The sequence below is a fragment of the Amphibalanus amphitrite genome, unplaced genomic scaffold (assembly GCF_019059575.1).
Source record: "Amphibalanus amphitrite isolate SeventyFive unplaced genomic scaffold, NRLGWU_Aamphi_draft 000444F_arrow, whole genome shotgun sequence".
NCBI lineage: Eukaryota > Metazoa > Arthropoda > Thecostraca > Balanomorpha > Balanidae > Amphibalanus > Amphibalanus amphitrite.
The window spans coordinates 229,273-242,381 of NW_024881938.1; the positions used below are offsets into that span (position 1 = coordinate 229,273).

At 47.9% G+C, this 13,109-nt stretch overlaps 2 protein-coding genes across 3 annotated transcripts; one reads left to right on the forward strand and one right to left on the reverse strand.

Moving 5' to 3' along the window:
* Window positions 1-1,100: 1,100 nt before the first annotated feature.
* LOC122391548 (probable palmitoyltransferase ZDHHC24) lies at window positions 1,101-10,962 on the reverse strand. 2 transcript variants are annotated; one of them, XM_043385588.1, is made up of 4 exons: window positions 10,840-10,962; window positions 3,506-4,088; window positions 3,092-3,216; window positions 1,101-2,590 (listed from the first exon to the last, which is right to left on the reverse strand). In XM_043385588.1, the coding sequence occupies exons 2-4, from the start codon at window positions 4,064-4,066 to the stop codon at window positions 2,434-2,436; spliced, it is 843 nt and encodes a 280-aa protein (XP_043241523.1). In that variant the 5' UTR covers window positions 4,067-4,088; window positions 10,840-10,962; the 3' UTR covers window positions 1,101-2,433. The 2 variants fall into 2 exon arrangements, with proteins under 2 accessions (XP_043241523.1, XP_043241522.1); XM_043385587.1 differs by lacking the exon at window positions 10,840-10,962 and adding an exon at window positions 6,554-6,672.
* Window positions 10,963-11,228: 266 nt separating this feature from the next.
* LOC122391555 (TBC1 domain family member 19-like) lies at window positions 11,229-13,014 on the forward strand. The gene has a single exon (XM_043385596.1). It carries the CDS (start codon window positions 11,369-11,371, stop codon window positions 12,932-12,934), a length of 1,566 nt encoding a protein of 521 aa, XP_043241531.1. The 5' UTR covers window positions 11,229-11,368; the 3' UTR covers window positions 12,935-13,014.
* The last annotated feature ends 95 nt before the right edge of the window (window positions 13,015-13,109 follow it).

Consider the following 13,109-nt stretch of genomic DNA (forward strand, 5'->3'; position numbering starts at 1 on the left):
CTCCTAACTTACGATAATTCTCCCGCTAGATGGCAGGCCTGAGCTCAATGTCGCCAAAAACTGCGAAGACACCAATCCATTATTATCTCATCATCCATATAGGCCATTCACAGAGTCAAAAGTGGCAGCCTGCCACGCGCAGGGCCGCTGTACATGGAAGCGCAGTACTGTATAGTCAGTTCCCCAATTTAGGTTCCACTATGCAAGTGAAGATTTTAGAACCCAATTTTGAGGTGGAGCAGCGCCGGGCGCGAAGCCACGGGTGCTCTCAGCACAGGTAGTGATGCAAAGGGGACGGAACAGATCAGCAATGAGCGATCGATGTCCGCAGGTCTCCAAGCACCGCTTCCAACAAGAATCGAGAATAAGGTGGTATATATAACATTTAACATAATTAGTTTCTGTAGCACGTTTCACAAATAGATAAATTCTATTTTGACGTTACAATGCTTCAATGATGCGCTAACTGCGCCATCTAGTCGAGCTATTGTTGCGCCATCTGCCAAATTTTTACTGACTTCGATAACATCAAGAATAATTTGTAACAAGCCAAACACTGCTTGCTAGATCACTTAAGAACGATTGACACGACATCTGTTGAGGGCATACAGAAACTCATGCAGTGACTGGTAAAAGACCGCCATCAGTCTCAGCGCGTCAAAGGAAAAGCGTTCACCAAATGCATTCACAGATTAAAAATATGGTCATTATATGAGAAATAGCATTGCAGTTGATACAATAGCCCATAAAACGTGCTACTTTGTTCGGCATTCTATAAGAACATCAGCCGTCTTAGCGCCACCTAGACCAGGATAAATTAGCGTCAGCGACACCTAGCGGGACGTATTCTGGTGTCCCAGCTTTCGCTGCCGACGGTAGCCGACCTACGTAAGACACCACGGGAAAATCATAACCTTGCCCCACGATAAGGTTAAGTCCAGCTGACTCGTAACACATTCTGTCGTCAAAACTTGTAAAATATCCTCAACGTAAGCACCCCTTCGTGTTTCTTAACAAGAATCTGCAAGAAATATTGACCTTACTCGACCGGAGCAGGGACGAATACCGGTGTATCTAAAGCGCAGATTCTGAAGGAAATATTACCAAAATCTTTGGAGCTTACACGTTTACTTACACATTTAACGTTGCATATTTCAGACACATTTATGCATATAAGCACATCAAAACGTTCATGTAGACATAACACCAATGATGCATAGGTACGAATGGGTGAATTGTCAAATCCACTTGGACGCAGTAGAAGTCACTTTTATCGAGAATGGAGCTTACCCAGGTAGCACGCACAGAAAAGCTTTTTTATCTACAAGAAAGCAGCATACTCCAGGATCTCATAGTCACTTTTCACGCAGTCCTTTAGTTGAAAGAATTACAATATGTACTGGTGCATGAACAATAAACATGTTTGTCCAGCTACACACAACAGCCACGTATAATCATTGTGCAATCAATGTACAAATCATAACCAATCACATGGAGCAGTTCTAGCAAAAACCTAGCGTACGGCGATCTACGACAATTACATACATGAATTGAACACCATTCAATCAGTGATATTAAGGCAAGCACATTTAACAGCGACGTCTCTCAAACGTGGGAACACATCGCTTCCTCTACCGACATCATCCATCTCTTGTCGTAGGCTGTGACCAGGATCGAAAGCACATCAACCCCGCCACCTAGCGGCCGGAACGATAACTACGGCGCTGCCACCAGTCTGCCAGCATCGCTAAACAGAGCATATCTAACTTCAACGCTCACTCGGGACTCGCTCTTACCCGATGCTCTCACTTCTTACCGACGGTAGCGTGTCGTAAGTCACCGCCTGTGTCCACACACAGTCCACCCTGGCCCCAGGCCCTCACACTCCTATCACAGGGCGTCAGGTTGGGCGGAACCCTGCCAACGCCATTTCACATCGGGCCGCCTGCCTGTTGGGACGGCGACTGAGCGTAACCGGCCCCTCGGGGGAGCTGATCGAGAGCCCACTGTCCCGTGGATGGAATCAAAACACTTTGCCTTACTGGCCAACCGACACTAAGACCGCATATTGATCCTGTTGAGACCGATATCGAGACCATACCACACATCATCTTGTCTTGAGAAGCTCATAATTCGACGACGGCACGACCCGGCTCTCAGCAAGCCGCAAAGAGCACCACCCTAAAGCCATCACAGATCCACAACACTGCTTCGCTATTCGGCTGCATAGCTCGTCACCATATGAAGGTCACCCCTTCAACCTACCATCGTCCCTCGTTTAACATTTCCCTCCTTGTCATCTCTCTTCTGAAACTTCTCAACCCCTTCCTACACCACAGGGCGCGCGTCACCTCAGGGCACCTCAGGGCCCGCGTCGCCCACCTAGCACTTCAGCAGGCTGTGACGGAGAAGGGGATACCACGACAGCGTCTCTCAGCGATGTTTGTCTCCCTCCAACCTCCACTGTTCGGCTGTTGTGAAGCTGATGCCGTCTGAAGGTAGGGGTGAGTGTACTGCCGGCGACAACACGGCCAGGTACCAGCGGGTGCCAAAAATCTGCCGCAGGTTTTCCTTCCAGCCCAGGTCATACCTGTGAACGTGGAGAGACAGGCTGTTATCCGGAACACTGGTGGTACAGTGTGTGATGGCTCGATAAAATAGATGTTAAGTGTCCAGCGTCCACGAAAATTGCGAGCGTGGTTGGGGATATTATGGGTGGCTCCTGTAAATGTATGTGAAATGGCAAAGATGTAAGCATAAAAAGCTTCATTTTTCCAACATGCGGAAGACGTATGGTGTCTCACAATTAGCTGGGAAAAGTAGATTAAGGGTAAAATTTGAATACATGCCATGACACCTAATGGTATCCAATATCCATGCAGGTCCCAAGATATCGAACTGCGAAGGAAGGATATCATCACAAGATGTAAATTTTTCGTCCGATTACGCAAATGTTGACAGGTGACAAACTAGGCAAATGGGCCTTCTTTACTTAGGATCCACCTATACCCTTTCAAATTCTGACGTTCACAGTTTATCAGCTCACTATCCCGCGGATTTCGGACAGTCTGATAAGTGAGGCGGCACTCACTGGAACTGCCGGTGGACCTTCTCGTAGTTGGTGGCGCCTCGTAGAGCTCCCTGTCCGTGGTAGAGCAGTAGAGCCAGCACAAACAGGAACCCGATCAGGTCCAGGGTGAACAGAAACGCGTACAGCTGGGGAGAGAGGGAATGGGGTGGTCAATGGTAATAGAGTCGCGGAACTATGAGGCCATTTTTATAGATAAAAAACACGTAGTTATTTACAATAGCTAACATCGTTTGATATATTACATACATCGTGATTAAAGCTAAGACCAAAATGCATTACAAATTATCAGTAATTCAGATAAGTATTGTGTAGCACAGGACTTACTACAGTCCCTTCTACCTTCCAGCCTAGTCGAACACTGCCTCTCCCAGCCGCCTCCCCCACCGCTGTACTAGACAGAGCCACACAACTCACCTGTTTGGGCGACACGTCCAGGCCGAACACCAGCATGGCCGTCGGCATGACCAGCTGCAGCAGCGACAGCAGGTGGAACCCGCCCACCACGCGCATGATAAAGATGACGTTCAGTACTGTCGAGTAGAGCGCGCCAAGCGCCAGGTACGCCAGGAACAGCAGGAAGTGGCGCTGGTTGAAGTGGCCCACGCAATAGCCCGTGAACGTGCAGTGATGGTCACGGCGCAGGATGCACGCCCGACAGATGGGGCAGTGCCAGGAGCGCGGCGGCGCCGTGGCCTCGCACGCCGAGCAGAACCGCCAGCCGGGCTTCAGACTCGCCGGCAGCAGCAGGCCGTGCGTGGACGTGTCCAGACGCATCACGGCGAAGATGTTGCCGAGGATGTTGAACAGGATGAAGATGCCGATGACGGCCTGTACCCAGTAGAGCGGGCCGTCCACCAGACCCGGAAGGACCAGCGACACCTCGCTGACGAATGTGACGCCGATGGCAGTCAGCATGAACACGGTGGCGAAACCGTCCATGACGGAGCGCGGCAGGAAGTTGGCGCGGTACCGCATCGTGAGGCAGGCAGTGTGGGCGCTGAAACACAGTCGAACGTACAAAATCACCATAGACCTCTCCATACTCGCATAGAGAATTACAGAGGTCTATAGGCCATTCCGACACGTTTTAGTGAAAAATCAGGCAGATGATTTCCCCCCCCCCCCATTGACTTACAATGGGCAAGTCGATCCAAGAAGTTGACCTGACCTTAGGCCATCGATATAAAAATTATGAGATGTCCAAATTATAGCTACCAATGACCTCATTATATCCTGCAACTTTCAAAGAACTTCGTCATCTACTGTAGCTCTGACTCATCTACTGTAGCTCTGACACATTGACCAAGTTGCAAAAAAGTGAATTGAGGTCGGGTCATTCGAAGTGACCCGGGGACTTGACCTTGAAAGAAAGGACGTTCAAACTTGCACACTATGTGTAAAATTGATGGGGAAATCGTCATGTCAAATTTCGCGGCGCGCGCCGCAGTTTTTCCGCTATTTACGAAAAACCTCAGGAGGGGGGGCGGATATGCCCCCCCCCCCCCGTCGGTGCGCGGGTTAAGCCGTGGCATGGCCGACTTGGGCCAGACCTGGCGGTCCGAAACCATACCAACTCGAGAGCGCTACGGCACAGGCCGGCTAACGGGAATAGAGCCATATCGACCCAAACCCCGGCTCTGAAATCTGACAGCGTTCCATTTACACCTGCCGAACTCGGGCATGTCGGAGCTGCCGGAGCTAAACGGACTTGAGTCAAACGAAATTGCTGGCTGGGTTCTTGTCAACTCTTTTGCCATGCTTTGTAATCTGGCCTAGCTCACAGTCACCGCCCCAGAAATTACTTAAATTCCACAATTTTTCACATAAATAAGGCTTCAAATTTGAATTGGATTTTAATTTCTGAACAAAAGCAAGTTGAGGGCTTGCATATTATTTTTCGTTTGAATGGAAGCCATTATATAGACAGATATGATATGAGTTATGACTCAGCTTATATTCCATGATCATGGTGCTCATGTGGCTGTAGGCATCATTGGGTGGAGCAAGTGGCACAGGCCCCCAAAGTATAATGCCAAGGCAGAATATTCTGCTACAAAATGGCATTATTGGCGTGACATATTTTTGTGATTCAGATTGTTTTGCTACCGGATATGACTCACCAAGGGATTGAATTGTGGTGCGTTTCCTCCTTGCAGGAATTTGTAATGTGAGGTGCAAGAGTGTGAATTGGTGAGTGCCACCCACAGGGACAGGCGTCGCCAGAGAATTTCGGTTGGGGGCAAATCAATGGTTGTGTTAAATCTTGCCTTTCTCCAATCTTTACTCACTCGTTTTACATATCATTCGACGTGCAATGATGCGAGGCGAGAAATGCGATGGCTACAAAGTTTTCTTTCTAGCTATGACATGTTCTTTTTTACATATTTTTTAAGTTGGAAATATTGGATAGAAACAAAAACGACCAGCAGAAATTAGAATTATTCCACAGTGGCTGCGCCTGCCGACCCACTCTTAGGGTAGGCTTGGGATTGCCAGGCCATTTTAGGCCACTCAGGGTCAGTGTGGGCTCTTAGAAGCCCGCTTGGGATCCCGGAGATCGGCGTGGGTCTGGGGTCACCCCAAACATTTACTTGTTAGGGCTTTCCAGGCCCTAGGTGGGGCCCTCAGAAGCTAGTGTGGGCGCCGGGCGGCGGGCGCGAAGCAGCCAGGCCCAGGGCTAGCCTGAAACTCTCAGATAACAGTGTGAACCCTTGGGGTCTGTGTCAAATCGATAAGGACCCTACGTAAGGACATAAGTAACGTGCGTTCGACTTGAGACCCTCAGAGGACCTGCAGCACCGAATTTCCGGCTGCAGGAAAGCAGAAGCATGCTTCGCTTCAGTAGGTGACGTCACACAGGCGATGACACAGTGGTGTGGACGGGACTAACGGGTGACAACTGATGTAGCCCTCACTGCCCATGCGTTCTGCAGCATAGTTCATTTTGGCTGCACAGCTGATCAGTCCTCTGGTTGCAAAAAGAGTGTGACACCTGCTTTATATGACTACTGAATATTCCAGTTGGGCAAACTAGACTTTTGGAATCAAAATATGGAGGCATCAATAATTTGATTTTGGTGGGAGGAGCCATGACCAAATATGGGCATGGAATCAATTTTTTGATTCATTTGGGTACACTTATGACTTCAAATGTATCGTTACAGTTGAAAAAGGGCCCATGACGGTCAGATTTTTCTCTAAAAAGGTAGCAAAAATGTGGTAGGTTTGCAAAAAGTGTTACCTCAAAACTAAGAAATTGTCCTTTTGGCCTTGTGAATGGGAAAAAGACAAAGCCACTGTCCATCATGTAAAAGCTGTTTTGAGGAAATCACACTGTATGTTATTTTTGTATCATGAATCACATACTAAACAATCAGTATTTGTGTAAAATGGCAAAATGAAATTTTCAAACCCCTAATTATCATTGTTGTAGTGCTTTTATATTTATTATATAGTTTTTACCTGTTGCTTCAGTTTTTGTATTCCTGACATTTAGAAATTGTGAATTGTTAGGTATCAAATGTAGTGAAGGTAAAGTACAACAATGCTATAGGTATCTGTTGTAGTGCTTAGGATACTACTAAATCAGTCGGTGACACACCAGGGAAATAAGCTAAAATTAGAGCGCTCTATTTATTGCTCCCGCTACTTCACCGTCTCCCATAGGGTCCTGTGTTGAGCTGGTGTCGAGGCTCTAAAAATGACGCCGATTTTTGCACCCTTCTCACGAAAACCGCTCGGACCGCCTGGAAACCAATTGTTCCGCTCTAAAAATTTCATGATCGACGGGAAAATGAATGAGGAAAAGATTGGTCCTGAAATAATTCTGAACTCCCTGTAGAACATATCGAAATATGGCTGCAAACTAGGAGCATGTCAAAATCGACAAAACAATACAAATAAACTTACCGGGATTTTTTTTATTTTCCATGCATCTGTGTATGAAATCAGTCGGTTTTTCGGAAAGATCATCTTCTGTTTAATAAATAATTCCACAATTGCAATCGAGAAAAAAAAAACATTTCCGCTGTGACAGCAGTTTTGGCATTGTGCCAGTAGTGTGGCGTGCGCGGTGCTGCGTGGTCGTCGGGACGGAGTTGTGAGTATTTTCGGTGTTTTAAATGGTTGATGGCCATTTGAACCAGCTTCATATTATTTCCTACAAATTTTTGCATCAAATTATTGCTTTGAAAGACCATTGAAACCCCTTATCTCTTCATGAAGCACGATCATATTCATCGTCGACGAAAATGGCGCGGGACTCCATGTGCATTCCGATCGAAATAAATCGTAATTTAAATAATATTCGATAATAAGTATCATATTCTAGTGACACATTTTCATAAAATAAGGCATAAACTTTGCAAGGAAGTCAACATTGGATAATTGAATTCTTATTTTTCTCACATATCCTTGTAGTAGTCAAATGGCTCAATTGTTAGATAGATGTAGGTATATGTTTTGGCTTGATGTTTGCTGTGAAACCACCCAGCCACTTGCTGGTTGAGTGGTTTTCTGATAATTACCTGATAATCATTTCTCCTTTTCCTTAAAAGAAACTAAAATTCCTTTCAAAGTAATCCATTTTAAGGAAAGAGGCGGCTTGCTCATTGGTATTTCATGTTCTTGTTTTGTTATTGCTGGCAGTATTTTGATACAATAATGCAATATGAATTTTTTGCAATAATAAAACCGAAGAAGAACTTAGTTAATGCGTCAATCAAACACCCAACAGAAAGATTGTGAGTCCTTGTGACGTGAAGTAGAATATTCTATGAATGTGTTATATAGAATATGCCAAATATTAAATTAATTATTATTTGATACCAATAGCCGAGCAGGTGAATTATGCCACAATATAATTTCATCTTCTGGTTTTGAAATAGCCGGCAGTATTTTACTTCAACAAATGTAATATACATGGAATACATGTTGTTATGTTACCTATGTTAAAAGTTTAATAACAGCCAACAGAAGGAGCTGTTTCAGCAGATAATGTTTGTACCTTATGCATTACCTTTCTTTTCTGCAGGACCATACTTCCGCTGGGTGGTCGACATTTGCCTCCTGAAGAAGTTGAGCAACATGAAGACCACCAGATGAGGTGTCTGCAGTTCATGTGGAACTCTGCAGACTACAAGTGTTATGCCAACCACAACCAAAGTGCTGTGATCATGGAGGCATGAACCTCATGACAACACTTCAGATTTGCAGTTGAACCAAAGTGTGATTCAAACCACCTGTGGCATCTCACTCAATGTGTGAACAGTGTGATTATTGTGCAGTGTTCAGCTGCAACTAAGACATTTATTAGTGACTTGTTTTGCCATTAGCCACCAAAAGCATTTTTGGGCTGGCTGCTGTAATTTGTTGTGCACTGCGCAATAGTGGTAGTGTTTTGTCACTTGTCAAGTTGTCAGTTGTGCATGTTGCATGTTTCTCTTCCCTCGGCCCTCATTATCAGTTAAGTGGTGAATTGGCATCACTCAGTCTCCCCAGATCTCCATTGACTGTCTGTCAACCACCTAACTTGAGATGGTATTTGCTAATAGTGTCAGAAAAGAAGTGATTGTAGAATTTTTAGGAATATGAGCTCCAAGGCCCTATATATGAGCTCCGTTTCATGCGTGTTCCAGTGGTCATTTTGTCACATGTCCCATAGTGTAATAAATGGAAACTGTTGTTCCCTTTTGAAGGTACTCGCGGATGCAGAAAGCGTTGGGCCTGATTATTAAAGGGACCCTCCCACCTTCAAAAAAGTTTATGAATTGGCATGAAAGTGATGTCGCTCGGTTCAGAAAGAGCGAAAACGAATATCTACCAAATTTCACCGAAAAATACTCACCGGTTTTCAAGATATTAGACTTTTACTTTTGTTTACTTTTTTGGGATCTCCGCTGTTTCTAGCGACTTTATTTTAGAAGTGCGGCGTTTGCGGCAGATGTTGCGCGCAAATAGCATATACCACCGCGTGCTACAAAACGTTTTAGTCAAACATTTAAAAATCGTTAGATATCTGCGCTGACGTCACACATTCAGAGGGGTATTCCTAAGCATTAGCCCCTCTGAATCAAAATGCTGCAATTTTGAAATTCAATATTTCCGATTTAAGGCATTTCTCGATGTTGTGAGTGCCGAAACCGGTAATTGTGAGCCAGGGACCCCATTTTGGCTATCTCAACTCAAATCTAATGTTAAGGTGGGAGGGTCCCTTTAAACGCACCCTCCTATCAGCGACGCACGAAATCGACACATATCATCCTTTTTAGAACAGGAGGAAACGAAAACTTGTGAACATAGCTGTACCTACAACAGTGCATAAGGAATTGAAATTCTGGGAGTTTTTGAAATTCGGAGAAACTCAAGTTGTCGACAGGTATGCCCCCTTGCACGTCAAAGACCGCCTAAAAAACAAACGTCTACAAATGAAGGCAGTATTCGTATGTTTGTTGTAATTGCAGCAGCCTGGCAACATGTATTGCGGTCCGATTGCGAATTACACTCGTGCTCAAAAACTATGCCGGTAACTGCCAATGCACTTAGGTCATAGGTGAGGAGAGGAAGGGTTATGTCATATGTCAACATCATAGAAATGGCTTCATCTGAGCTGTGCCTATTGTACATAATTCAACCAATCTATGCATTTCGTTTCTTGCAATCTACTCATGCTTTCACTCCAGCTTCAGAGTAATAATTCCATATTGTACGTCTTAAGATATTGATTTCTATGGCGGTTTGCAATTACTAGCCACGTCTCACCTCAGTTTGGTGGCCCCGCATCGGCCCACTCGGCCGCTCTAAAATTGACTTACGGAGGAGGATGGTGGCTTTTATTTTAGCTTCTCCGCCGACTGCGGGGAGCGCCGTCGCCGAGGTAGGAGCAATAAGTAGCTTATGTTTGGGACTAATTTCCACGCTTAATTAACATTTTTATGTTATTTTAATTAATTCATGTTAATCTTTGACGCATTCTCTTTCTATTGATACCATCCACCGGTCTGAGAATTACTGCCTTGCTGCGTAAGGGCCGATAAAAGATCACGCTTTTAGGGGTATCTCTTCAACATGGGGCAGGAGCAATAAATAGAGCGCTCTAATTTTAGCTTATTTCCCTGGTGTGTCACCGACTGAAATGAGAATAATAGCAAGATAAATGCTGTATTCTTGCAAGTCATTGTTGCCTATCTGTTAACATTACCTGTGAATCAAAATAATGATTAGCCAGCTGATGGGGAATCAATATTATGATTATCTGATTAAAGTGGATCAATTCCTTGATTGCCTTTCACTACCAATAGAATTCAAATTGTTATGATAGGAGCAATATTATTTTGTTTAGGAGATAGTTCCAGCATTTCTGTTCAAGATCAGGCATGCTCCTTCTTGAAACACTCTCTTATTTTTATGTGATTGGTAAGTTAGAAATGGTCTGCATTTATGCCCAAATATGGTCATAAGGAATCAATCTTTTGATGCCTCCATATTTTGATTCCAAAGGTCTGGTTTGCCCAACTGATTCTGCTCTGCTGCATGTGAAGCAGGCCTTCTGGATTGCCAACAGTACCCAATTTTGAAGCCTTTCATTGCTTTTATTTCTAATAATCAAAATTGGGCTCATTTTTATTATATTTCAATTCGAATTTCGACTGTGAATTGCCGCGAACCATGCTTAAATGCCGCAAATACAGCTATCAGCTTGTTATTGATAAAATAATCCAGCAATGTAAAGACAGATGAATCATACGTACCTCTTCACAGAAAACCCGTCAAAGCACCTCTTTCTTGGCAATAAACGACAATAAATTACCCCCAGTCCGAGTCAGAGTTTCTTGCCGGGGTTGTTGTTCTCTCTCGTGATGTTTTGATTTGGCAGCATTCAGCGGCATCAGCATTTTTGTGCGATGCCAAATCGGGAGATTTTCCTCCGATAAAGTAATTTTTAGCGCGGTAGGGGGAATCATGTATCGGGCATTTTGCGGTTGTTTGACACAGCTCATATGATCGCAAAATAAAAATTTTAACTTTGATTTTCAGTGTCCACGAAAAACTACCCTCCACTTTGACCAATGACAGGCATCGCATTATCAGGCACCCCAAGTCGCGAACCGAACCTGACAGACTAGCATTGATCAAACAAGCAGCTAAACCGGGCGACCCGTGGTGTGGGAAGGGAACACTGACGACTAGTCAGTAGTCACTCAGGACATTGTGAAAGACGAGTGATCCGTTCCGTGCAATTCATTCGTGGAGCTGTACGAGCTGAATCTCCCGGCCGCCATGAACCGAGACGTGACGCGGCTGATGGAGCACATGCGGAAGGAGGACGGCTACGCCTCTGTCATGCAGAGTCTGGAGCGGCTGGTGGCCTCGCACCCGGAGCTGTGTGACGCTGACGACTATCGCGAGCAGCTGTTGACGCTGGTGCGCTCGTCGCGCTGCCAGCGCCGGCTGCAGAACCTGGTGCAGCAGACGGTGCTCAGCCGGCCGGACCTGCTGTATCCGCCCGGTTACCCACTCGAGGCCATTCAGGAGCCGCTCGACTACATGCGCCGGGCGCAGCGCGCCTGGGAGCGTCGCCTCTACAAGTCGCTCAACGCCATGAGCGCTGAGCTCGGGGTACCTCTGGCGCGTCTCCGGCCGCCGGCGCAGCAGCAGAAGATTGTCGAGAGGCCCGAGGAGGCGTCTCAGGACGAGCCAGTCGAGTTGGAGCGATTCCGACCCGTCTACGCCCCAAAGGACTTCCTGGAGGTGCTGACACGAGTGGAGAACCCCAACTACGCGGCCTCGAGCAGCGACTTCCTGTACGGAATGGTGCGTCTGCCGCTGCCAGTGCCCGACCTGGCTGAGCTTCGGCAGCAGTTCGAGGAGCTGGGCAGCTCGCGGCTGCAGCACCTCAGCATGTCTGCCGACCTGCCGGCCGCTGGTAAACCGCACCTCAGCGTCGCCCAGTATCGGGAGATGCTCGGCGCCCGACTCCTAGAGCTGGACGACGCGCCGGCCGCGCGCGAATTCGCCAAACTGGGCGTGCCGCAGAGCCAGCGCGGCGAGCTCTGGTGTCAGATGCTGGGAGTGCGGCCGGACGCGAGGCACACGGCGCAGCTAGAGGAACTGGATCGGGCCGTGCTGCAGCATCAGCTGCTCGCCGACCGACTCGTGGCACGTGACGTTCAGCTGACCGCCGGCAACGACGACCAGTACTTTGTGTTTTCCGAGCTGCTGCGCGCGACGCTGCTGCGATTCCTGCGTCACACAGCACTGCTGGAAGCACTGACGCCGCTCCCAGGCCGGCCTGCGCGTGCGACCGCCGCCGGAGCGCCCGACACTCCACTGGCGTACCCGCCATGCGGTGTGGTGCCCTTCCACGGCTTCTCCATGTATCTAGCACCGCTCTGTTTCGTTCTCAGTGACCCGACGCGGCTGCTGATGGCGTTCGAGCGGCTGTACTCGCGGTACTTCGTGCTGCTCCACACGCTCTCCAGCCGTCCGGACGGTATCGTCAGTCTCAGCCTACTGCTGGAGCGGCTGCTGCGCGAGCACGAGCTGACGCTGTGGCTGCACTGCCGGCGGTGTCGCGTGCAGCCGCTGCGGCTCGTCTTCCGGTGGCTGGTGCGCGCCTTCTCGGGCTACCTGCGCGTCAGCCAGCTGCTGCCGCTGTGGGAGCTGGTGCTGGCCTACGACTCGCTGCGGCCGCTGGCGCTGCTGGCCGCCGCCGTGCTGGCCTACCGGCGCGCCAGCCTGCTGGCCGCCACCAGCCAGCAGACCATGGAAGCCGTGCTGGCCGACCTCTCATCCATCCGCGTGCTGCCGCTGCTGCGCGCCGTGCTCGGGCGCTGGACCGCCTGACCTGGGCGGGAGCGTCGGCGTCTGACCCGCTACAGGCCGGTCCGGGCCATCCCGGGCAGAGAAGCGCAGCAGGTCTGTGTCGTCCCAGCCTGAGCTAGACGGAGGTCTAGCTCATTGCGCCTTCAAGGAAGCATGACAGACGTCGGTCGTTATATGAGCATAATCTTTCTGCGAC